General features: G+C 41.5%; 1 protein-coding gene across 1 annotated transcript; it reads right to left on the bottom strand.

Annotated features, from left to right (window-relative positions):
- LOC115155515 (pyridoxal kinase) lies at positions 1 to 26241 on the bottom strand. The gene is made up of 11 exons (XM_029702182.1): positions 25843 to 26241; positions 22901 to 22955; positions 9956 to 10060; positions 5854 to 5937; positions 5697 to 5731; positions 5486 to 5571; positions 4414 to 4459; positions 4216 to 4327; positions 3987 to 4123; positions 2845 to 2911; positions 1 to 1038 (listed from the first exon to the last, which is right to left on the bottom strand). The coding sequence occupies exons 1-11, from the start codon at positions 25921 to 25923 to the stop codon at positions 926 to 928; spliced, it is 921 nt and encodes a 306-aa protein (XP_029558042.1). The 5' UTR covers positions 25924 to 26241; the 3' UTR covers positions 1 to 925.

The following is a 26241-nucleotide window of genomic DNA, read 5'->3' as shown; positions in this document are numbered from 1 at the left end:
TGGGTTTAATTAAAATAATATTTTATTATTCCTCATCATTTATCAGAGCTTCAGCTTTGGCACTTATCTTTCTAACATTGTATAATAAATATTTATTTCATTACCTTTGCAGGCATAGATACAAAACATTCAACGACGGTATTCCTCTAAACGACTCCGCTAAGGCCAAATTGTACTTTTTCTTACCAATATAGGCCTGTGTTCTAGTAACGATATGAAAATAGTAAGACAATCAAGACCATGAAAAGCATTCAATGATTAACATTAATAATAAACATGTTTATCAAGATTATCTGTGCAAATATTGTTACCTCAGTTTGAAATGTGTAAGACATTTAAGAATGACAAGCATTATTATAAGGACAAAGTACATTAATAGTAAAATAAATGTATGAATCATTCCCATCATAAAAAGTATGAAAACAAAAACGTACAAAAAAAAATCTGATGATCAAACGTGCACAGATTAGTACTGCATAACATGCTTCATGGTAGCACAAATGTAAGGCGTCACTGGATCTGATAAAAGCCTATGATGGGGGTTTCTGAAAGTGGGCCCTGGGTAATGTGAGAGGTGGGTTGCGAGTTATGAGAATACATCAATAAAATCAGACACTATTCTTAATTTGGGTCGTTAGAGGATGAATTGGGTTACGGGAGGACGGTCAATTTCTCAACTGGATCTCAAGATGAGAAAAGTTAAACAACCCTGCTCTAAGACCATCTACTATGTTTTCAAATGGGTGACAATGCTCAGGTCATAGTAAAGACACATGGCAGTGACTAAGTAAATGTGTGTGTGTGGTGTGCAGGTCAAATACTCTGATGTCCATCATGAAAACAGTGCTCACTACAAGATCCTATAAGGCAAGATGACACCTCATGATGTAAAAGTCCTATACGTCTATTTATGAGGCGTTGGGTGTTATAAGATGGTGGCCTCCACTACGATGTCCGGGTCCTCAATGTCTTTTTTGCTCTGGACCATCCTCAGCTCCAACTGAGCCGGGTTGGGTCTCTTACCAGGGCCAGCCATCTCTGATGGAGAGGAGGAGAGATGTTATAGTGGAATATACACTGAAAAAAAATATAAAACGCAACATGTAAAAAGAGTTGGTCCCATGAGATAAAATAAAAAAATCCCCAAAATGTTTCATACGCACAAAAAGTTCTCTCAAATGTTGAGCACAAATTTGTTTACATCCCTGTTAGTGAGCATTTTTCCTTTGCCAAGATAATCCATCGAACCTGACAGGTGTGCCATATCAAGAAGCTGATTAAAAAGCATGATCATTACACAGGTGCTACTTGTGCTGGGGACAATAAAAGGCCACAAAATGTTGTAGTTGTGTCATAACACAATGTCACAGATGTCTTAAGTTTTGGGGGAGTGTGCAATTGGCATGCTGACTGCAGGAATGTCCACCAGAGCTGTTGCCAGAGAATGTAATTAATTTCTCTACCATAAGCCACCTTTGTCGTTTTGGAGAATTTGGCAGTACGTCCAACCAGCCTCACAACTGCAGACCACGTGTAACCACGCCAGCTCAGGACCTCAACATCCAGCTTCTTCACCTGCGGGATCGTCTGAGACCAGCCACTTGGACAGCTGATGAAACTCAGGGTTTGCACAACCGAAGGATTTCTACACAAACTGTCAGAAACCGTCTCAGGGAAGCTCATCTGCGTGCTCGTCGTCCTTACCAGGGTCTTGACCTGACTGCAGTTCAGCGTCATAACCGATTTCAGTGGGCAAATGCTCTCCTTCAATGGCCACGGGGGCGGCAGGTAGCCTGGTGGGTAGGAGCGTTGGGCCAGTAACCGAAAGGTTGCTGGATCGAATCCCCGAGCTGACAAGGTAAAAATATGTCATTCTGCCCCTCAGCAAGGCAGTTACCCACAGTTCCCTGAGCACCGATGACATGGGAACTGATGACGTGGATGTTGATTAAGGCAGTGCCCCCACCTCTCTGATTCAGAGGGGTTGGGTTAAATGCGGAAGGCACATTTCAGTTGAATGCATTCAGTTGTACAACTGACGAGGAATCAGTTAAGATCTTCACGGATGTATCCCGGTTCAACTGTATCGGGCAGATGGCGTCGTGTGGGCGAGCGGTTTGTTGACGTTGTGAACAGAGTGCCCCATGATGGCGGTGGGGCTATGGTATGGGCAGGCATAAGCTATGGACAACGAACACAATTGCATTATATCAACGGCAATTTTAATGCACAGAGTTACCGTGGCGAGATCCTGAGGCCCAATGTCATGCCATTCGTCCGCCGCCATCACCTCATGATTCAGCATGACAATGCACAGCCCCATGTCGAAAGGAACTGTACACAATTCCTGAAAGCTGTAAATGTCCCAGTTCTTCAGTGGCCTGCATACTCACCAGACATGTCACCTATTGAGCACGTTTGGGTTGCTCTTTATTGACGTGTACAACAGTGTGTTCCAGTTCCTGCCAATATCCAGCAACTTTGCACAGCCATTGAAGAGGAGTGGGACAACATTCCAAAGGCCACAATCAAAACAGCCTGATCAACTATGTGAAGGATATGTCGTGCTACATGTGGCAAATGGTGGTCACACCAGATACTGACTGGTTTTCTGATCCATGCCCCTACTTTTTTTTTTTTAAGGTATCTGTGACCAACAGATGCAAATCTGTATTCGCAGTCATGTGAAATCCATAGATCAGGGCCTGATTAATTTATTTCAATTGACCGATTTCCTTATGATCTGGAACTCAGTAAAATCTTCGAAATTGTTGCATGTTGCGTTTGTTATGTAGATTAGACAGTCATACAAACAGGCAAGTAGAGCCTTGTATATCATCTCACCGTTGGCATAGGTGATGGTCCTCTTGATAACATGGTGCAGGACTGAGACAGTCTTCTCACAGGCAGCCTAAGAGAGACAAGTATGTTAGAAAAGATAGACTAGTCCATGGATCAACCCACATTGATTACATTATTAAGGATAATGTAGCTTGGTTGTTATCTCTGCACTGATAACCTACCCAGTCCCCTGTATTACTGACCTTCAGGTTGTTAAAGCAAAACAGAGAACACCATTGTGTTCGTGAGAGTCTCATCTTTCCAAAGAGAGGTCATAATATTTTCTATGCCAAGCCGTTCGGACACTACAGATGATTTTGTGAGAAGACCGTTTTTTTGGGATGTCTCGTAGTCTGACAAAGACCAATCCAGCTCTATCACCTTTCACCGCAGATGCAGAAGGGCGACATAGGCGGATTGATACCAATCCAATGCAAAAATAACTTCTCTATCTTAAAACTGACATTTTTACGTTGTGGAGTTTGATATGCTCATAGAGAAAGCTAAGCTCCTCTGCCGTCAGCACTTGCCCTTTCCAATGAGCATAACCTTGGAAACAAGAGAGGTTAAGAGTCAGAGGCGAGGGATCACCTTAAGATGTAAAGCATACTCAACTTTACTCAACAGATTGATCGGTCTGCCGATGCCTGCTATTATCCTGAATAAAAAGTTCCAACAACAAAGGGGGCTGTTGTTTATGGAGGGAGAGTGTGGACTGATAAATTGGCCAGATGTTTTTTTTAAAGGAATTCCAGAGGCAGATTTGGTTGCTGAGGTAATTATAGAAACACGGATCTCTCAGTCATCAATCAATATTGTCTGTCTGTGATCAGTTCTTCTTATGACCAGCAGCAGGCAACGTGAAGTAGAAGTCAGCAAGCAGTTACTCAGGGTTTGGATTTGGTACATTGTTGGAAGAGACAATCAAACATGCTGACAGAGGAAGACTGATTACAATCTCTATTGTTAGACATTCAGTTACCTGCATTAATCATTCACTAGCATCTCTCCCTCTGACATTGGGCTGAGGACATAGCAGCTCATTGAAGAAAACAAGCCATTCACAACTGAGCAAGAAACAGGCCCAGCAACGATTCTAATCTCTAAACAATTCTAATAAACCTCCTGCTGGGGGTATCACTGACCTTTAGGTCATTGGGGTGGTGATGGCTCCAGGCCAGCAGCATGGCAGTGAACAGGTCCCCCGTGCCCACAAAGACTGCATCCACCTTGGGCATCTCGATACGAATCTTCTGGGTGGACTTGCTCCCATCTGGCCTAACTGAGGAAAGGACACAGTGTCAGTATGAGTCTGTTACCTTTTAACATGTTGGCAAGTTAAACTTTCACCCTGCCTCCCGGCCCTTGCCTTACCCATTTTCTGGCTCCCAAGGGCCACCAGGAACTGGTCCCCATGAGGAGAGGTCAGGTCTGTGCTGGTGAGGACCACCGTATCAGGACCCATCTGATGGAGCAGCTCCATCACCTGAGAGGGCAAGAAGCCTTCATTATAAGTCAAGATTAAAACCATCATCATGTGTATTAGCTCTATAAATGGACAATAGGACCCACGTCAAGAGCGTCTTTTTCTGTGCTGATCGTCCTCCCCGTCAGCAGCCTAAGAGACACACGCAGAGAGGTTACAGTACAGGCACAGAGGTGCTAGACATACTTGCACACATGCCCAATGTAATTCCACATTAGTCCAGAGGGTGTATTTTGCAGGCAAATCAAGTCAAGCTGTGTGTGATTCTGAATGCATAAACCAGGGCACAGGGTTGGGGAAAGGTTTGGTCTGCTGCTTTATGAATAAAACATAAGGGAAGTAAGAGTTTGTGACCTATAAGAGTTATTATAAACGGGGTGCTTTGAGCCCTGAATGCTGATTGGCTGAAAGTCATGGTATATCAGATCGCATACCATGGGCATGACAAAAAAAAAAGTATATTTACTGGTCTACTTACGTTGGACACCAGTTTATAACAGCAATAAGGCCCCTCGTGGGACTTGTGGGATATGGCCAATATACCACGGCTAAGGACTGTATCCAGGGCTGTATCCAGGTACTCCACATTGAGTCGTGCATAAGAACAGCCCTTAGCCGGGGTATATGGGCCATATACCACACCCCCTCGGGCCTTATTGCTTCACTTTACAAAGGGCTAAGAACAGCAAATAGGTTTTTCTCTGAGGTAGTAATACTGTAGTAAGCATTCATGGTCTCATTACTGTAACAGCTACATTATGACATGTTGTGCAGCACTTAGCAACTTAATACATGTAAACCGATGTATCCTAGTAGCCACTGTACTCACTCTGCCTCAAACTGGTCGGGTGTGAGGATATCAGCCACTGTACTCACTCTGCCTCAAACTGGTCAGGTGTGAGGATATCAGCCACTGTACTCACTCTGCCTCAAACTGGTTGGGTGTGAGGATATCAGCCACTGTACTCACTCTGCCTCAAACTGGTTGGGTGTGAGGATATCAGCCACTGTACTCACTCTGCCTCAAACTGGTCGGGTGTGAGGATATCAGCCACTGTACTCACTCTGCCTCAAACTGGTCAGGTGTGAGGATATCAGCCACTGTACTCACTCTGCCTCAAACTGGTTGGGTGTGAGGATATCAGGCACTGTACTCACTCTGCCTCAAACTGGTTGGGTGTGAGGATATCAGCCACTGCTACGACTTTGTCTCTGTAAACAGGCAGTATATTCTCAGGGACATACTGGAAAAGAAGAGGGTAGAATGTTCATGAGTGGTTTGAACAGGACTATAACAATAATATAATAAGAATGGACTATACACATGGATAAATCTATAATAAAAGGCTATAAAAGCATGGATACTAACCATAGAGCCTTGGTCTCCCATCACTGGATCACACACTGATAACACAAAGAAAGAAAATGTGGAATAAACTCACACCCAAGCTCTACATCCATCCACAACCTTGCTGAGCGTAGCTACAGTGTATGGGATACACATCTGTGTGGCAATAGTTACTCACCATATACCAGTTTGGGATTCAACCTCTTCAGCTCTTGAACAATGTCCACCACTGTCTCTAAGAAAGATGTGTCCCTGGTGTACCCTTGGGGAGGAAGAGATCTCTGAGTTACGCAAAGGTCACTTCGAAAGTCACAAACCTCATGTGTAAACTTAAAAAAAAAAAAAAAAAACGTATTCCAAACTTTACAGAGCATAGGTTAACCCATAAGAGTCTAAACTGGGCAATTAGGAATTTTAAGATCCCTTGAAGTAACAAAAAAATGAATAATAATAGTAATAATTATTATTAATTGATGACAAATTGTATTTGTCCTTACTGCTACACTACATCTCATTCTATAATTATGGGCATTAATATGGAGTTGGTCCCCCCTTTGCTGCTATAACAGCCTCCCCTCTTCTGGGAAGGCTTTCCACTAGATGTTGGAACATTGCTGCGGGGACTTGCTTCCATTGAGGCAAGAGTATTAGTGAGGTTGGGCACTGATGTTGGGCGGTTAGGACCAGCTCACAGTCAGCGATCCAATTCATCCCTAAGGTGTTTGATGGGGTTGAGTTTAGGGCTCTGTGCAGACCAGTCAAGTTCTTCCACACCGATCTTGACAAACCATTTTCTGTATGGACCTCGCTTTGTGCACGGGGGCATTGTCATGCTGAAACAGGAAAGGCACAAAATCATCTAGAATGTCATTGTATGCTGTAGCGTTAAGATATCCCTTCACTGGAACTAAAGGGGCCTAACCTGAACCATGAAAAACAGCCCCAGACCATTATTCCTCCTCCAACTAACTTTACAGTTTGCACTATGCATTGGGGCAGGTAGAGTTGTCCTGGCAGCCGCCAAACTCAGATTAGTCCGTCGGACTGCCAGATTGTGAAGCATGATTCATCACTCCATTGAACGCGTTTCCACTGCTCCAGAGTCCAATGGCAGCGAGCTTTACTCCACTCTAGCCAATGCTTGATATTGTACATGGTGATCTTAGGTTTGTGTGCGGCTGCTTGGCCATGGAAACCCATTTCATGAAGCTCTTAACGAACAGTTATTGTGCAGACACTGCTTCCAGAGGCAGTTTGGAACTCTGTAGTGAGTGTTCCAACCAAGGACAGATTACTTTTACCCTGCTTCAACACTTGCCGGTCCTGTTCAGTGAGCTTTTGTGGCCTGCCACTTCGCGGCTGAGCCGTTGTTGCTCGTAGACGTTTCCACTTCACAATAACAGCCCTTACAGTTGACCAGGGCAGCTCTAGCAAGCCTGAAATTTGGTGAACTGACTTGTTTGAAAGGTGGCATCCTATGACGGTGCCACATTGAAAGTCACTGAGGTCTTCAGTAAGGCCATTCTACTGCCAATGTTTGTCTATGGACATTGCATGGCTGTGTGCTCGATTTTATACACCCGTCAGCAACGGGTGTGTCAGATATAGTCAAATCCACTAATTTGAAGGAGGGATGTCCACATACTTTTGTATAGCGTATTAGCCCATACAAATTAAATGAATGAATGAATGAGTGAATGTATACACACACAGTGAGGGAAAAATGTATTTGATCCCCTGCTGATTTTGTACATTTGCACACTGACAAAGAAATGATCAGTCTATAATTTTAATAGTAGGTTTATTTGAACAGTGAGAGACAGAATAACAACAACAAAAATCCAGAAAAGCACATGTCAAAAATATTATAAAACTATTTGCATTTTAATGAGGGAAATAAGTATTTGACCCCCTCTGCAAAACATGACTTAGTACTTGGTGGCAAAACCCTTGTTGGCAATCACAGAGGTCAGACATTTCTTGTAGTTGGCCACCAGGTTTGCACACATCTCAGGAGGGATTTTGTCCCACTCCTCTTTGCAGATCTTCTCCAAGTCATTAAGGTTTCGAGTCTGACGTTTGGCAACTTGAACCTTCAGCTCCCTCCACAGATTTTCTATGGGATTAAGGTCTGGAGACTGGCTAGGCCACTCCAGGACCTTAATGTGCTTCTTCTTGAAGCCACTCCTTTGTTGCCTTGGCCGTGTGTTTTGGGTCATTGTCATGCTGGATCACCCATCCACGACCCATTTTCAATGCCCTGGCTGAGGGAAGGAGGTTCTCACCCAAGATTTGACGGTACATGGCCCCGTCCATCGTTCCTTTGATGCGGTGAAGTTGTCCTGTCCCCTTAGCAGAAAAACACCCCCAAAGCATAATGTTTCCACCTCCATGTTTGACGGTGGGGATGGTGTTCTTGGGGTCATATGCTGCATTCCTCCTCCTCCAAACACGGCGAGTTGAGTTGATGCCAAAGAGCTCCATTTTGGTCTCATCTGACCACAACACTTTCATCCAGTTGTCCTCTGAATCATTCAGATGTTCATTGGCAAACTTCAGACGGGCAAGTATATGTGCTTTCTTGAGCAGGGGGACCTTGCGGATTTCAGTCCTTCACGGCGTAGTGTGTTACCAATTGTTTTCTTGGTGACTATGGTCCCAGCTGCCTTGAGATCATTGACAAGATCCTCCTGTGTAGTTCTGGGCTGATTCCTCACTGTTTTCTCATGATCATTGCAACTCCACGAGGTGAAATCTTGCATGAAGCCCCAGGCCGAGGGAGATTGACAGTTCTTTTGTGCTTATTCCATTTGCGAATAATTGCACCAACTGTTGTCACCTTCTCACCAAGCTGCTTGGCAATGGTCTTGTAGCCCATTCCAGCCTTGTGTAGGTCTACAATCTTGTCCCTGACATCCTTGGAGAGCCCTTTGGTCTTGGCCATGGTGGAGAGTTTGGAATCTGATTGATTGATTGCTTCTGTGGACAGGTGTCTTTTATACAGGTAACAAACTGAGATTAGGAGCACTCCCTTTAAGAGTGTGCTCCTAATCTCAGCTCGTTACCTGTATAACAGACACCTGGGAGCCAGAAATCTTTCTGATTGAGAGGGGGGTCAAATACCTATTTCCCTCATTAAAATGCAAATCAATTTATAAAATTTTTAACATGTGTTTTTCAGGATTTTTTTGTTGTTATTCTGTCTCTCACTTTTCAAATAAACCTACCATTAAAATTATAGATTGATAATTTCTTTGTCAGTGGGCAAATGTACAAAATCAGCAGGGGATCAAATACTTTTCCCCCCCTCACTATATATCTATCTATCTATATCTATATCTATATATATATATATATATTTAACCACTTCTTTTTTTGGCACTAAACAGTCTAAGCCCTGTCTAACCTGGGAGAGGGGGGGGGTTCTACTAAACTATATGGAATTGTATTATGAAGTATCAAAATATTTGATCAACATTTTTATTTGGCCTTAGTGCTATTAGCCCATACAAACACATTGAATAACAGAAGTGTCTGTCCTATATCTGAGAGTTATAAGAAAGATTAGGATTAGTAATTTTGACATGTATTAAACCCCTTATATTTGGTACTAAACTGTCTCCATTTATACTTCCATTTATTTTTTGAACTGGCACCAGGGGACCATCAGACGAATCTTGTGAGGCCTGTGGGCGTACTAGAGCAAAACAATGTGTTCGTGAGTCTCACCTTTGCACAGAGGGGTCATATTAATGTGTAGCCCAAACTGTTCGTACCCTACAGACAGAAGTTGGCAGATCGGCTGTACCGACTTCAGATGAGTCCCAAGACGCTTGTGGGCGTCATAGAGCAAAATGGAGAACACCATCATATTCGTGAGAGAGGGGTCATAATATTTTCTGGGCCAAACTGTTCAGATGCTACAGATGACTTTGTGAAAAGACCAGTTTTCGGGATGTCTCATGGTTGGACAAACACCGCTCTAGCTCTGTCACCTTTCATCGCAGATGCGGAAGGTCAACATAGGCGGATGTGGTGGATTGAGATGCATCCAATGCAAAAAAAAAAAAAAACAGATCTCCATCTTAAAGTTGAACATATTTTTATGGGGATTTTTTGTATTATACTAATTTGATTTCCGCGGGGGTGCGGCCATCGACCTTAAGGGGTTAAAGATCAACACAGCCATAACAATCCTACATACTATCCTAGAAATGTTATAAAAAACGAATTAAAATGGCAGAATCCATATTGCCAATAGAAACAGCTGCAAGTCTCACCCGTGAGGATGTAGTCATAATGGTTGACGTTGTTGAGTTTGATACCCTCATAGAGAACGTTCAGCTCCTCTGCCGTCAGCACTTGCCCTTTCCAATGAGCATAACCTTGGAAACAAGAGAGGTTAAGAGTCAGAGGCGAGGGATCACTTTAAGACATAAAACATACTCAACAGATTGATCGGTCTGCCGATGCCTGCTATTATCCTGAATAAAAAGTTCCAACAACAAAGGGGGCTGTTGTTTATGGAGGGAGAGTGTGGACTGATAAATTGGCCAGATGTTTTTTTTTAAAGGAATTCCAGAGGCAGATTTGGTTGCTGAGGTAATTATAGAAACACGGATCTCTCAGTCATCAATCAATATTGTCTGTCTGTGATCAGTTCTTCTTATGACCAGCAGCAGGCAACGTGAAGTAGAAGTCAGCAAGCAGTTACTCAGGGTTTGGATTTGGTACATTGTTGGAAGAGACAATCAAACATGCTGACAGATTACAATCTCCATTGTTAGACATTCAGTTACCTGCATTAATCATTCACTAGCATCTCTCCCTCTGACATTGGGCTGAGGACATAGCTCATTGAAGAAAACAAGCCATTCACAACTGAGCAAGAAACAGGCCCACCCACGATTCTAATCTCTAAACAATTCTAATAAACCTCCTGCTGGGGCAAAAATAATACAGTCCCGGGTTTCAAAGTTCAAACGTCTAAGGAATGTGTTTATTCACTTTAACCCTGAACATGAGTTGAACACATTTAACGGAAATGATAGTTAATCATGAGCAGGGGCTAGGACTTAAACAGTTGGTCAGTCATTTGTATTTATTAGGGTTCCCCATTAAATGCTGCCAAGGCAGCTACATCACATAAAATAGAAAACATTACATCATATAATATTATTACACCACTATATATCTACAATACAACATGTACCTGTGTAGAGTTCCTGTGCTAGCATTTGTGACAGGGAGGGGAGACAGTGGGGTGAAACTCCAAGAAAAGGCTGCACTTACACCATTACCCAAATCATTTGTTGATGTCAATGAGTGATTTGCACACAAAATAATCTAGGTTTGAGCACAGACCTTATTGAGGCCAAAGTGAAGTGTTTGGGCTACAAAATGTCTGTCTACTTTTATCCCACATTATCACTCTCCCTCCTTACAGTCACTCCTTCCTTGTCCTCCCCAACACCTTTCTGTTAGTCTTCCCTGTAGGTAGTGAACTCACTGACACACATTCAGGTTTCATTTCAGCCAGATAACTTTACCAGATTACTCTATAAAACATTAAAACAGACAGGAGAGCAACTCACTGAACTATCAAATTAGATACTAACTACACTGTCACAAGATAACAAATATAGTGACCACAAGCTAGGCCTATTTGGTTGAATCATGAAGAGACATTCCAGGATTAAGAATGCATGAGGGGAAAAAGAAATGTTTCAACCAGGACACACACAGGCTTCCCACTGAGTTTAGTAGAGGCCCCCTTGGCCCAGAACCAAGAACAGAGAGATAAGGGGGACTCGTGGGGTGAAAGGGAAAAGTAGAGGAACAACAGGGCTCCTTCTATAGATTGTTCCATTTAACAGATTGGGCTGAGGGCTGTAGACCTAACTTGACATTGATCTTCTCACCATCAAAGGATTCACTGTAGAACATCTAGTCCTTTCATCAACTACCAAGCCCCATATTGGGAGGTCAAGTCATGATTTAACATAGATAATGTAGCCTACTAATAGTTGAAATGCAACCATCCCAGATGTGATGGTGGACTAAAGATTGCGGTACAGAATGCCTCATGAGAAATCTCAATATTCATTATCTCTAAGACAGACTAAATAGTAGCACTACACTGATCTGATTTACTTGTGTAATATTGAAGCTGGATAACAACCCCAACAAAATGTATAAGTCTAGAGAAGTTAATTGATAAATATTACGAACGCAGTTGATGTCAAAACATGTCTGAGAGGAACCATGGAAAAAATTGAGAACCAAACTCCATGTGAAAACTACGAGATTCCTCTACAGACACTGATGATTTATGCTTTTCACCACCTGGTACGGTAAGAGTGGAAACCCACCTGCTAAAGTCAATAAATGATCAATTGGGCGTACTTGAACGTGTCAGAAAAGACTTAAAGGAGAGCCTCGAAATGAGTACTTAAAAAGATGTGACAATGGAGAAATGAAACAAACAAGCTAAAAAAGGTACAGTCAATACTATTGAAACAGATGTTAATTAACTTAAAAAGGACAACATGTTTCTGAGGGAAGCCTTACTTGGTATACAGACTAGATCAATGCGAGAAAATCTGGTACTTACTGGTATTAAAGAAAATGAGGGGGAAGAGTCTGAAAACGTGGTGAAAGAATTCCTCCTTAAAGCGCTACAGATCCCAGGCGATACTGTCGACAAAATCAAATTTGAACGTGTACACCGTTTCAGACACAGGACAGCGATACGAGTGCTCAATCGTTGCCAAATTTGCATTCTTCAAAGATAAAATAATGGTTAAAACTCTGGGGAAAATAGTCGCTGGCACGAAAATGGGAATGAATGATCAGTTCCCAAAGGAAATTGCAGAACCGCACAAAGTTCTGTACCCACTCTTCAAGGTTAATAGATTTAAAAAGGGAAACGTGTAGCTCTTGGAGTTGATCAGCTGTACATTGATAACCAAATGTTCCGAGACACCAAGACTATTCCATGGCTATTCTAAATAATGCAAAGTTTCCTTAGAGGAGTCGAATAATGGAACACCGAATATTGTCCATGGTAGGGATTGTAATAAATAAAAAACAAAAACAGGAAAACAATAAAATACAACAATTGATAAAGAAATAAACTACAAAATGTGACATGAGGCTCGATTCAGTCTTATGTAGCAAAATTTGAAATTGTGTTTTTTACATTAGATAAAAGTAGACTCAGAGCAAGAAATTGGTAAATCGTACACTACAGTTGAGGAACAACGGGAAAGTAATTCTGCTTTGAAAGTTGTTAAACTTGTAACCTCAATTTTGAGAAAATGGCCCTTGAATGTCTTGGTACACCTACTGGAGAGCTCTTCTTTGTCTCTTCTTTGATTCAGCATCGTTCACACCCTCTTAAGCTTTAGCCCCACCCATCTCTAACAGGCTGACCGCATTGCGTGTGCGAGCATTGCAAAATAAATGTACAAATCTGTGTAATTGAATTATTGCGCCAACGAGCATCTGCATTGCCAAGGGCTTAAATAGAAATCAGTTCTATTTCTGATGCAGATCGCGCTGCAAGTCCTGCCTCTCCCATCTCCTCATTGGTTATATCCACGTGGGTGACTGAAAGACGAACGAGGTCAGTGGTGGTAATGCAACTAATTTATGAAAGTTGCCAATCGCAATATAAAGTCAAGAGAAGAAAAATCCTGGAAGGAAGAGAGATGACTAGAAACTATTTGGTTGACCGTTTTATGTGTGGATTAATTGGCGGAGTAGAGGACCTTGTGCATTTCAGGTAAAATAACCAGTCAATGTTTATATCCCAGGACAAATTAGCTAGCAACAGCAAGCTAGGTAAATAGGACAAATTAGTTAGTAAGTGCAAGCTAACTAGCCATAAATGTTTAATGCTTTTCGACCTGTCCCCAAATTAATATAATTGGCTGCGAGTTTGTTTTGATATTTTAACCTGCGTGTCGTGATCGCGTTTGATGTGAGGGGACAAAATACATTTATGCACGATGGCACACGCGCACAGCCGGTTTGGGTTCCGTTTAAGGATTCACATGTGAGGCCATGTACTACAAAACCAAAGATTAAGACTAAAGGCTGGTTTATACTACGGGTGTGTTAGTAAATTTAATTTGTAAATTCAGAGCGTTGTCAAGATTGTCCGTTCGTAAATTCAGAGCGTTTCACTCTTGGAGAGTTCAGAGCGCACACTGGATGCTCTGGCTGAGGAGTAGGGTTTATCCGAGCGTTCTGACCTAACAGCAGCAGTCAAGCACCCAAGCTAACTGGCTAACGTTGGCTAGCTTGCCAGCTACTTCCAGACACAAATGAGAGAACAGCTCACTCTGACCATTTTACTCACCCTAGGCTGGTTAGGCTGTTTTTATGTTATCCAGAGTGTTGGTGACTGTAGCTGTGCTGCTGTCAATAATTTAATCACGCTTTTTTTCCAACGTTTACCGACACCGAGCATATTCAACGGGTGTTGAGCGTTTGTAAATTCGTCACGTTATTCTGCGCTCTGGCACACTCAGACGAGCGAGAGTGCTCTGAAATCGGAGTAGACCGAATTTACCAGCTACGTCTATCGACAGTTGTCACAGTGACATCATGAACATTCTATTGAAATGGTTACTTACATGTTCAATGTTAGCTAGCTAACATTAGGCTATAACTAGCAATGCAAATGGCTCTGAGATACGAATAATATTACTACACAGATCATACACGTAATGTTAGCTAGCGAGCCAGCCAGCTAACGTTAGCTAGCTTGCTAACAGTACACTTTATCTTGAAATGAAAACACTTTCTGACAAAATTAGAAACGTGTAATATCGGAAAAATGTAGCTAGCTAGACTATCTTACCCGTATACATGGATGGACACTTCTCCTTCTCTGTCACGGATGCCATGTTTGCCCTTAGTTTGAAGATGTAATCTGGAGACAGGTGTTTTATACAACAGCCTTCTGTGTGTTCTCTTTTCGACTCCGTCTGCATATTTGCAATCAAACGCCAGAATGTTCTCCATCTCCTGAGCTATCATACTCTAATTCCACTGATTTCAAAACTCGGTCCTCCAGAAAGTGGAGAGCAACACTTATACAGTTCTACTATGTGATATCTTTTAAAAGAAAAATTAGCATTAGAAAGGATTACCTACACATACTGACCAGCTCATGTTATAGACAGAAGCATGCTACATGGCAGACCAATCCGAACTCATCTCTCGGCATGTCCAGCCCACTTATTTTTTCAGCCAATCATGGCTAGCGGGAAGGTTGCTTTTTCTTTTTCCGTGGCTAGGCTCGTAATTTAACAATTTTTATTTGTATTTACATATGGCATACAAGTTTGTTATTAATAAGGCACATGAAAGTTCACATGTTCCAGAAGACATTTCTGCCCAAAAAAACGCATTTAAAAAAAAAAAATTAAGTTTACATTCAAAGAGTAGTGACGGGTGACATAGGCATAGTTTCCTGAAACGAGTCACAAATACACTGTACCATTCAAGATAGGGAATGTTGTCAAATAAATCATATTCAACGTTCTATTCATAGTATTTCTAAATAAATAGACAGCATTAGGATAAAGGATAATTATTGAAATAATAAATCTTCAAATATAAGGAACAGGAAAACAAAAGTACTTAAAAGCCTGAAATGAGGTAGGAATCAGCATGGTTGGGATAAAAACAGCAAACAGAGGACAGAAGGCACAGTATGTGGGTATATTGTGAAGGAAGGTGGGGTGTGTGTTTTTGTGTTTGGAAAAGTCTGGAGTTAAGTGAGTGAAAAAATAAAATGGTTGCAAATGCCAGAGCCCATATGTGTCTGCGAGCAGGAGTTGTGACAGAGAGAGCTTTCAATTTTGTGCCGATATGGGATATACATTTTAAAATAGATTATAAATAAAGTTTTTTTTATTTGTCTTATCATGATGGAGCGGTCCCCAACCCTGTACCCTAGTCGCCCACCTGAGCGACCCACACACAAAGGAGAAATCCTTATCTGTTTTATAGGCCTACTGCAAGTATATGCAGCCAAGACAAAAAGAAACTCTGTCAGAGACCCACTAAAGCAGCACTTACCCCTCAAGAGTCTGAGCCTGCCTGGCAGGGTTGGTACAACAAAGCCAAAGCCCCCTGATGGGTGAGCATAATAAGGAATTTCTCAAAGCTGCTAATGAGAACCTTGATGACCTTGTACCTAGCAGGTGGGGATTCCGGTGTGGTGCCCCCACCCAGGTAGTGGCAGTGCTGGAAACACTAGCTGCAGTAACCCATGGGGAGGGGGTCACACTCGGACAATCAAAGAAGGGGAAAATTCTTATGTCCCTGGTGGCACAAAATAATCATAAGGTCTGACTGCACAGAGAGGCTTGGGAAAATGGTCACAACGGGGGACCAGTGTGTGTGTGTGAGCGCCATCAGCTAGAACTTCAGATTGATTAATCAAATCTCACCATTCTAGCATGCCTTCTCAAACAACTACAACTGTATATGCATTCGCACATCAAGTCTTCTCTTGAATTGGGCTCGGGATGGAACAACTGTTGAACATCCGAGGTTGCGGTTGTTTGTGGGGGAAGGGCAGGGAATGTGTGTGTGTATCCCACATCTGTTGCTATGGGGTAATGATGTTAGGAACAATACAGGATGAATCACAATAATTGTTTGCCGAAATAATATTTGCTTGCCAAATGTAATTTGTCATGCCAATCCTGGTTATAGGTAACAATCTTTTGTATGAACTGCCAACATTATGACGCATATTATTAGTTAATTGTGGAAATAAAATATGCAAGATTTTTTTACACACACACACACACACACACACACACACACACACACACAGAGTACCAGTCAAACGTTTGGATACAGCTACTCACTCGTTTTTCTTAAATTTGTATTTTTACTATTTTCTACATTGTAGAATAATAGTAAAGACATCAAAACTATGAAATAACACATATGTAGTAACCCCCCAAAAAAGAGTTAAATAAATCAAAATATATTGAGATGAGATTCTTCAAAGTAGCCACCCTTTGCCTTGATGACAGCGTTGCACACTCTTGGCATTCCCTCAACCATCTTCACCTAGAATGTTTTTCCAACCGTCTTGAAGGAGGTCCCACATATGCTGAGCACTTGTTGGTTGTTTTTCCTTCACTCTGTGGTCCAACTCATTCCAAACCATCTTAATTGGGTTGAGGTCAGGTGATTGTGGAGGCCAAGTTATCTGATGCAGCACTCCATCACTCTCCTTATTGGTCAAATAGCCCTTACACAGCCTTGAGGTGTGTTGGGTCATTGTGCTGTTGAAAAACAAATGATAGTCCAACTAAGCACAAACCAGATGGGATGGCGTATCGCTGCAGAATGCTGTGGTAGCCATGCTGCTTAAGTGTGCCTTGAATTCTAAATACATCACAGACAGTGCCACCAGCAAAGCACCCCCATCATCATCACACCTCCTCCTCCTCGCTTCACGGTGGGAACCACACATGCAGAGGATAATCCGTTCACCTAGTCTGCATCTCACAAAAACACGACGGTTGGAACCAAAAATCTCAAATTTGGACTCATCAGACCAAAGGACAGATTTCCACCGGTCTAATGTGCATTGCTTGTGTTTCTTGGCCCAAGCAAGTTTCTTCTTATTGGTGTCCTTTGTAGTGGTTTCTTTGCAGAAATTCGACCATGAAGGCCTGATTCACACAGTCTCCTCTGAACAGTTGATGTCGAGATGTGATTGCAGCATTTATTTGGGCTGCAATCTGACATGAAGTTAACTCTAATGAACTTATCCTCCACAGCAGAGGTGAGTCTGCGTCTTCCTTTCCTGTGGCGGTCCTCATGAGAGCCAGTTTCAGCATAGCGCTTGATGGTTTTTACAACTACACTTGATGAAACTTTCAAAGTTCTTGAAATGTTCCAGATTGACTGACCTTCATGTCTTAAAGTAATGATGGACTGTCGTTTCTCTTCACTTATTTGAGCTGTTCTTGCCATAATATGGACTTGGTCTTTTACCAAATAGGGCTACATTCTGTATACCACCCCTACCTTGTCACAACACAACTGACTGGCTCATACGCATTAAGAAGGAAAGAAATTCCACAAATTAACAAGGCACACCTGTTGATTGCAATGCATTCCATGTGACTACCTCATGAAGCTAGTTGAGAGAATGCCATGAGTGTGCAAAGCTGTCATCGAGGGAAAGGGTGGCTACTGTAAGATTATTTCAAAGATAAATACACAACGCAGAAGACGAGAGGTCAATTGAGTACTAACGATCAATGGAAATAGTGTTTTTTCTGTAATATCAATGGGTCAGAGACATAACTTATAGTAAGTTCTCGTTGGTCCAAATTGTTTATACATAGAACCTGAAATAGGATACTTCTTATTTGGCCATTGGCCCAGTTTTATTGCAAGGAATTCTAATTGGTCAACCACAGGCTAAGGCTGGGTTATGAAACTACATCCTGTCCCTTTGTTCTGTGGAGAGAATCACAGGAAAGAATCACTGAGGACAGGGGAGCATGAACATCTACCATCTACCTCCCGCATGATTTGTTCTCTTTGAATAAACATATTTTCCGCCCCCTGATTTGCTTTGGGGTCTGTGTTATTGGAGAATAACATCAACTGCTATCACTACTTTGAAGAATCTAAAATATATTTGGATTTGTGTAACACTTTTGGATTCAATAATTATTTTTCTAAATATCTACACACAAGACTCCACAATGACAAAGGGAAAACCTTACTTACATAGGTATTCCGACCCTTTGCTATGAGACTCGAAGTTGAGCTCAGGTGCATCCGGTTTCCATTGATCATCCTTGAGATGCTTCTACAACTTGATTGAAGTCCACCTGTGGTGAATTCAACTGATTTGACATGATTTGGAAAGGCACACACCTGTCTATATAAACGTTCCACAGTTGACAGTGCATGTTAGAGCAAAAACCAAGCCATGAGGTCGAAGGAATTGTCTGTAGAACTCCGAGACAGGATTGTGTTGAGGAACAGATCTGGGGAAGGGTACCAAAACATTTCTGCAGGATTGAAGGTCCCCAAGAACACAGTGGCCTCCATCATTCTTAAATGGAAGAAGTTTGGAACCACCAAGGCTCCTAGATCTGGCCGCCTGGCCAAACTGAGAAATCGGGGGAGAAGGACCTTGGTCGGGGATGTGACCAAGAGCTCCAGAGTACCTCTTGAAATGAACTTTCCAGAAGTACAACCAACTCTGCAGCACTCCACTAATCAGGCCTTAATGGTAGAGTGGCCAGACAGATGCCAATCCTCAGTAAAAGGCACATTACAGCCCGCTTGGAGTTTGCCAAAAGGCACCTAAAGGACTCTCAGACCATGAGAAACAAGATTCTCTGGTCTGATGAAACCAAGATATAACTCTTTGGCCCGGAATGCCAAGAGTCACGTCTGGAGGAAACCTGGCACCATCCCTACGGTGAAGCATGGAGGTGGCAGCATCATGCTGTGGTGATGTTTTTCAGCAGCAGGGACTGGGAGACTAGTCAGGTTTGAGGGAGAGCTGAACGGAGCAAAGTACAGAGAGATCCTTGACGAAAACCTGCGCCGGAGCACTCAGGACCTCAGACTGGGTCGAAGGTTCACCTTCCAACAGGACAACAACCCTAAGCACACAGCCAAGACAATGCAGGAGGGGCTTTGGGACAAGTCCTTGAGTGGCTCAGCCAGATGCTGGATTTGAACCCAGTCAAACATCTCTGGATAGACCTACAAATAGCTGTTCGGCGACACTCCCCATGCAACCTGACAGAGCTTGAGAGAATCTGCAGAGAAGAATGGGAGAAACTACCCAAATACACGTGTGCCAAGCTTGTAGCGTCATACTCAAGAAGACTCGAGGCTGTAATCGCTGCCAAAGGTGCTTCAACAAAGTACTGAGTAAAAGGGTCTGAATACTTACATAAATGTGATCAGTTTTAAAAAATTCTTAATACATTTGCAAACATTTCTAAGGGGGGCTGTGGTGAGGAGCAGCAGAGGAACAACAGGGCTCCTTCTATAGCTTGTTCCATTAAACAGATTGGGCTGAGGGATGTAGGCCTAACTTGATATTGATCTTCTCACCATCAAAGGATTCATGGCAACAAACAAAACTCTTTCATCCACTACCAAGCCCCATATTGGGAGGTCAAGTCATGATGTAGCCAACTAGAAGTTAAAATGCAACCATCCCAGGGTTCAATCTCTGAGTGAATGGCATGTACTCTATGAACCCATTACTTAACAGTTCAGTATCTCCCTTCTTTCTGTACAGTTAATAGATGATCAATCATTAACTGTAGGACTATCTCCAACACCGTACTGGATTTAATGTAAGTGCAATTGCTCAGATACAAAAGTACTTTCTCTGAGTTCATGTAATGCAAAGTTGAAAGAGCGATTGTTTAGACTGCAGGGTAATATACGAGTTCACTGCCTCATCATTTCACTCCAAACATTCAGTCTTTCATGACTTAACTTTAGAAAAATAGTTTTGGGAATTGCACTAGTTAGAGCCAAAAACACATTTTGAATAAGCACAAAAAGCTCAATTCTTCTCTCCGAGTGAACACTGTTTTACTTTACAACAAATGGGTGGACATCCTCAAATTGGAGGGAGACGTTTAAAAAAAAGGGCTCACCAAAAATGTAGAGGGTGAGGCTAGTGCTACACACTGTGGTTACTAAATACAGTCACTGGAATCTTGAATGTGGGCTGAGACAGGGGTTGGCCGAGATGATATTGACTACTGATATGGGCCAAAAAGAATCCCACAACCAGGGATACATTCCATAAGTGACTCGTTTAAGGAAACTAGGCATATGTCGCATGTCACTACCTCACAGGATAGTATTTTTGGGGGGGCAGAAATGCCTTCTGGAACATGTGAACTTTGCCAGTCACATTTTGTCTTGCCCTTTGTGCTGTTGCCCTTTGTGCTGTTGTCTGTGCCCAATAATGTTTGTACCATGTTTTGTGCTGCTACCAAGTTGTGTTGCTACCATGTTGTTGTCATGTTGTGTTGCTACCATGCTGTGTTGTCATGTGTTGCTGTCTTGCTATGTCGCTGTCTTGGGTCTCTCTGTATGTAGTGATGTATCTTGTCGTGATGTGTATTCTGTCCTATATTTATATTTTATTTTTAATCCCAGCCCCCGTCCCTGCAGAAGACCTTTTGCCTTTTGGTAGGCCGACATTGTAAATATTAATTTATTCTTAACTGACTTGCCTAGTTAAATAAAATAAATAAAATAATGTGCCTTAATAACAAACTTGTATGCCATATGAAAATACAAATAAAACAAATTAAACGCCGATTCTACTTGGTTTAGCCATGGAAAAAGCTAGGAACCTTCCCGCTAGACATGATTGGCTGAAATGAGTGGGCTGGACATGCCAAGAGATGAGTTCGGATTGGTCTGCCATGTAGCATGCTTCTGTCTATAACAAAAGCTGTGCTGTATGTGTAAGTAATCCTTTGTTGCTTTTTTGAGAGATATCACAAAGAACTGAACAAAAATGTTTTTAATGCTCTCCACTTTCTGGAGGACAGAGTTTTGAAATCAGTGGAATGCCCAGTGGAAGCAGAGTATAAAGGGATGGAGAATTCATGTGTTTGTTTGCAAATATGCAGGAGTTGAAAAGAGAACTCACAGAAGGCTGTTGTATAAAACACCTGTCTCCAGATTACATCTTCAAACTAAGGGCAAACATGGCATCCGTGACAGAGAGGGAGAAGCATCCATCTAGAGTCTAGCTAGCTACATTTTCAGATATTATAGGTTTAAAATTGTCAAAAAGTCATTTTCATTGCAAGTTAAAGCATACTGTTAGCTAACTAGCTAATGTTACGTGTAGGATCTGTGTAGTAATATTATTTGTATCTCAGAGCCATTTGTATTGCTAGTTATATCCTAATGTTAGATAGCTAACATTGAACATGGTTGGTTAGTTTTAGCTACCTGTAGATTCATGCAGGGTAATAATGTTATGAGTTGGGATTATGGTTCACTGTTTAGCTAGCTAGCTACATGTGTAAACAAAAGACTCCATTATGCAAGTAACCATTTCAATAGAATGTTTATGACGTCACTGTACTGTTTACACCTTCTATATCCTGTGCATGTGAAAAATACATTTTAATTTTATTTGATATAGTGTGCGTTTACCAGAGACGGTAATGTGAAGAATAACATGATCGTCACCAAAGTGAAATTAGGATATACCGTTAGGCCAACGAGACAATGCCCTGCTTTTATTTTGTCACACTCATAACCATAAACTATTTTCTGGAATTAGCTCGCCATTAACCTGTAAATAATGATCTTGTTGTGAGTTTATTTTCTTGTAATAATGAATACAAATGATCTAAAGTTAAGACCTTGTCAGCTATATGGTATGACCATTGTTTGAACTGGCTAGCCAGCTAACGTAACAAGCTAGAAACTAACCAAAAAATAGTTTAGAAAGATGCTTTTAGTTGCCTGGTTTGCTAGATTGACATATACTAAATTCATTTTTAAACGGATTGGTTTATTGGTGTTAAAATACACCAGATATGCTATTTTGAACCACCAGGCTGCTGATATCATGCAGCCTGTCATTTGAGTGTTTATACTTTTCTATTGTCGTCCGACAATTATCATGATGTCACTGTGACAACTGTTTACAGACATATCGATAGTCGTAGTATTAAATCAGTCTTTAGTCTTGAAATCTTTGGTTGTTTACTACACTACCTTACTCACGCTGTTTAGCACATGGCCTCAGATGTGAATCCTTAAAGAGATGGGTGGGGCTAAGGCTTAAGAGGGTGTGAACGATGCTGAACGAGTGTAGACAAAGAAGAGCTCTCCAGTAGGTGTACCAAAATATTCAAGGGCCATTTTCTCAAAGTGGGGTTTATCATCTTTCAAAGCAGAATTACTTTCGTTGTTCCTCAACTGTAGTCTATGATGTACCATTTTCTACCTCTGAGTCTCTACTTTTATCCAATATAAAAAAACACAATTTCTAATGTTGCTACATAAGACCACATGGTGTGGGATAGGATTTAATTTGATTCTTGATAACATTTTCTTCTAGTGTACTTCTTATACATAGCCTGTTTACCAGCTGTTTCTGTCAAATGTTATATTGAAAAACGAGCACGGAGTTACTGCCCTGCACACACCTGTGTGATTGGAGAATTGCACTGAGTTGATGGAGTCCACTTCGAACCCAAGCACCTGTGAGGGGAGACAAGCAGATCATAACAATGCTTGCAAATATTACATCACTTTCGTGGGTTTATGACATATCTTTCTTCATGAACACACACAATCATTTGAGTACAACATTAGAAACCCTGTTGCATTGATTCATTATGTCTGCATGGTTGGTTGAGGCACTATGAACAGTCTGTGGAATAGATATGTGACACGTCATTATAACAGGCTTGTGATACACTGTATCCTGTATTTTTCTATTGTGTTACTGACTGTACGTTTGTTTATACCCAGTGTAACACGGAACCCAAACCGGCTGCGCACGTGCGCTGTCGTGCATAAATGAATTTTATCCCCCTACACCAAACGCGATCACGACACGCAGGTTAACCTCTCTTGGGTAGGGGGCAGTATTTTCACGGCCGGATGAAAATCGTACCCAAATTAAACGGCCTGCTACTCGGGCCCAGGAACTAGAATATGCATATTATTAGTAGATCTGGATAGAAAACACTGACGTTTCTAAAACTGTTTGAATGATGTCTGTGAGTATAACAGAACTCATACGGCAGACAAAAACCTGAGAAAAATCTAACCAGGAAGTGGGAAATCTGGAGCTTGTAGTCTTTTCAAGTCATTGCCTATCCAACACACAGTGACTTAGGGTTCATTTTGCACTTCCTAAGGCTTCCACTAGATGTCAACAGTCTTTAGAACCTAGTTTCAGGCTTTTGCCGTGAACAGAGAGTGAACAAGAAGGCCGGGAATTGGTGACTCAGGGAAGGACATGAGTTCATTGGCACGGATTCACGTGATGAGGTAGCTGTGTTCCAAAACGTTTTTCAAGACATTGGAATCGTCCGGTTGGAATATTATTGAAGTTATGTTAAAAAGGCCCTAAAGATTGATGCTATACAACGTTTGACATGTTTCAACGAACGTAAATAACTTTTTTTTGACTTTGTCGTGAAATTTTGGGTGCGCTTCCTACATTTGGAGTAGCTTACTGAACGCGCAAACAACAAGGAGGTATTTGGACATAAATGATGGACTTTATCAAACAATAATTATTGTGGACCTGGGATTCCTGGAAGTGCCTTCTGATGAAGATCATCAAAGATAAGTGAATATTTATAATGCTATTTATGATTTTAGATGACTCAAATGGCGGGTATCTGTATTGCCTAGTGTATGTTTCTGAGCGCCGTACTCAGATTATTGCAAAGTGTGCTTTCCCCGTGAAGCTTTTTTGAAATCTGTCACTGCGGTTGCAAAAAGGAGATGATTATCTAATATTCTTTGAATAACAGTTTAATATTTTATCAACGTTTATGATAAGTATTTTTGTAAATTGTTGTGCTGATTCACCGGCAGTATTGGAGGCAAAATGTTTTCTGAACATCACGCGCCAATGTAAAATGCTGTTTTTGGATATAAATATGAACTTTATCGAACAAAACATACATGTATTGTCTAACAATGAGTCCTAGGAGTGTCATCTAATGAAGATCGTCAAAGGTTAGTGCTTAATTTTAGCTGAATTTCTGGTATTTGTGACCCCTCCTGCTTGGAAAATGGCTATGTGGTTTTTCTTATGTTGTACCTGTCCTAACATAATCTAACTTTATGCTTTCGCCGTAAAGCCTTTTTGAAATCGGACAATATGGTTACATTAAGGAGAAGTGTACCTTTAAAATGGTGTAAAATAGTCGTATGTTTGAGAACTTTGAATTATGACATTTTGTTGATTTGAATTTGGCGCTCTGATTTTTCACTGGCTGTTGAATAGTGTGAACCGTGGGTGCCCAAGAGAGGTTAAAATATCAAAACAAACTCGCAACCAATTACATTAATTTGGGGACAGGTCGAAAAGCATTAAACATGTTTGGCAATTTAGCTAGTTAGCTTCCACTTGCTTGCTAATTTGTCCTATTTAGCTAGCTTGCTGTTGCTAGCTAATTTGTCCTGGGATATAAACATTACATTTACATTACATTTAAGTCATTTAGCAGACGCTCTTATCCAGAGCGTTGTTATTTTACCTGAAATGCACAAAGTCCTCTACTCCGACAATTAATCCACACATAAAACGGCCAACCGAATCATTTCTAGTCATCTTTGAACTTATATGGTGATCGCATTTAAACTTTCATAGTGTTACCACTACCACTGGCAAAACAGTTCGTCTTTCAATCACCCATGTGGGTATAACCAATGAGGAGATGGCACGTGGGTACCTGCTTCTATAAACCAATGAGAAGATGGGAGAGGCAGGACTTTCAGCGCGATCTGCGAAATAGGAACGACTTCTATTTTAGCCCTTGGCAACGCAGACGCTCGTTGGTGCAACAATTGAGTAACATGGATTTCTAAATGTATTTTGCGACATGTCCGGTCTGGTCAGCATGTAACTCTGTGTTGTTTTTGTTGCACTGCTTTGCTTTATCTTGACCAGGTCGCAGTTGTAAATGAGAACTTGTTCTCAACTGGCCTACCTGGTTAAATAAATGGTGAAAAAAATAATTAAAAAAAATATATCTATATATATATATCTATATATATATATATATATATATATATATATATATATATATATATCTCTCTCTCTATCTATATATTTTTTTTAATCCTCTGGCAAGTATAGGCTGCACTATTGTTATTCTAAATTCGGAATATGACTATTCCGAATTTCTCCAACCTCTTCTATTCGCTAAATACACTACAGGTTACTGTACGCCCATGTAATTTAGCTAATTCTGTTAATCTAACCAGTTTTGCGAATCTCTCCTAACCCTTGGATACTGTATCTCCTCTTTCTCAGCATGTAGCCAGGCCACTCGATCAGAGTTGTCGAACGTGCATACATTGCAAACCCCCAGCAAGTAACGTAAACATATTCATTTCTTACCTGCAATGGAAATGTTGCCGATTTATTCCCGACGTATCCCCTGACAACATGACTCTGAATAGATAACACACGACACTCCATTTCAAGGATGTAGTTAAAAATGAAGCTACGAGGGCTGTGGAATAAGATGTGTTCCGTGTACGAGCTAACGACGCGCACTAAGCAAACAATCCTGTTTACAGCTACACGAGCGTATGCGAAAACTCCACTGTATTATTCAACTGTAGGCTACAATAAGGACACGACACAGCATTGACGATTCAAGAAGACTGACTGGCTGCAATATCGCAGGCAACTATATGGACACCTAAGAAAAGTCACCGGCGCCTTAAAGTGGATAATGATTTAAGTTTCTAGTACAAATAAATGATTCACACAAACTATCCCAATGTAAACTGA

Source organism: Salmo trutta, chromosome 20 (assembly GCF_901001165.1).
Source record: "Salmo trutta chromosome 20, fSalTru1.1, whole genome shotgun sequence".
NCBI lineage: Eukaryota > Metazoa > Chordata > Actinopteri > Salmoniformes > Salmonidae > Salmo > Salmo trutta.
Note: the sequence above shows the minus strand (reverse complement) of the source record. Positions and strands in the feature narration are given on the sequence as shown.

Coding starts and splice junctions, on each gene's coding strand:
- LOC115155515 (XM_029702182.1), bottom strand. CDS start 25,923: ATGGAGTGTCGTGTGTTATCTATTCAGAGTCATGTTGTCAGGGGATAC. Junction 4,460..5,485: donor CCCAACCAGTTTGAGGCAGA/GTGAGTACAGTG, acceptor TGTGTCTCTTAG/GCTGCTGACGGGGAGGACGA. Junction 2,912..3,986: donor ACCACCCCAATGACCTAAAG/GTCAGTGATACC, acceptor TGTCTCTCTTAG/GCTGCCTGTGAGAAGACTGT.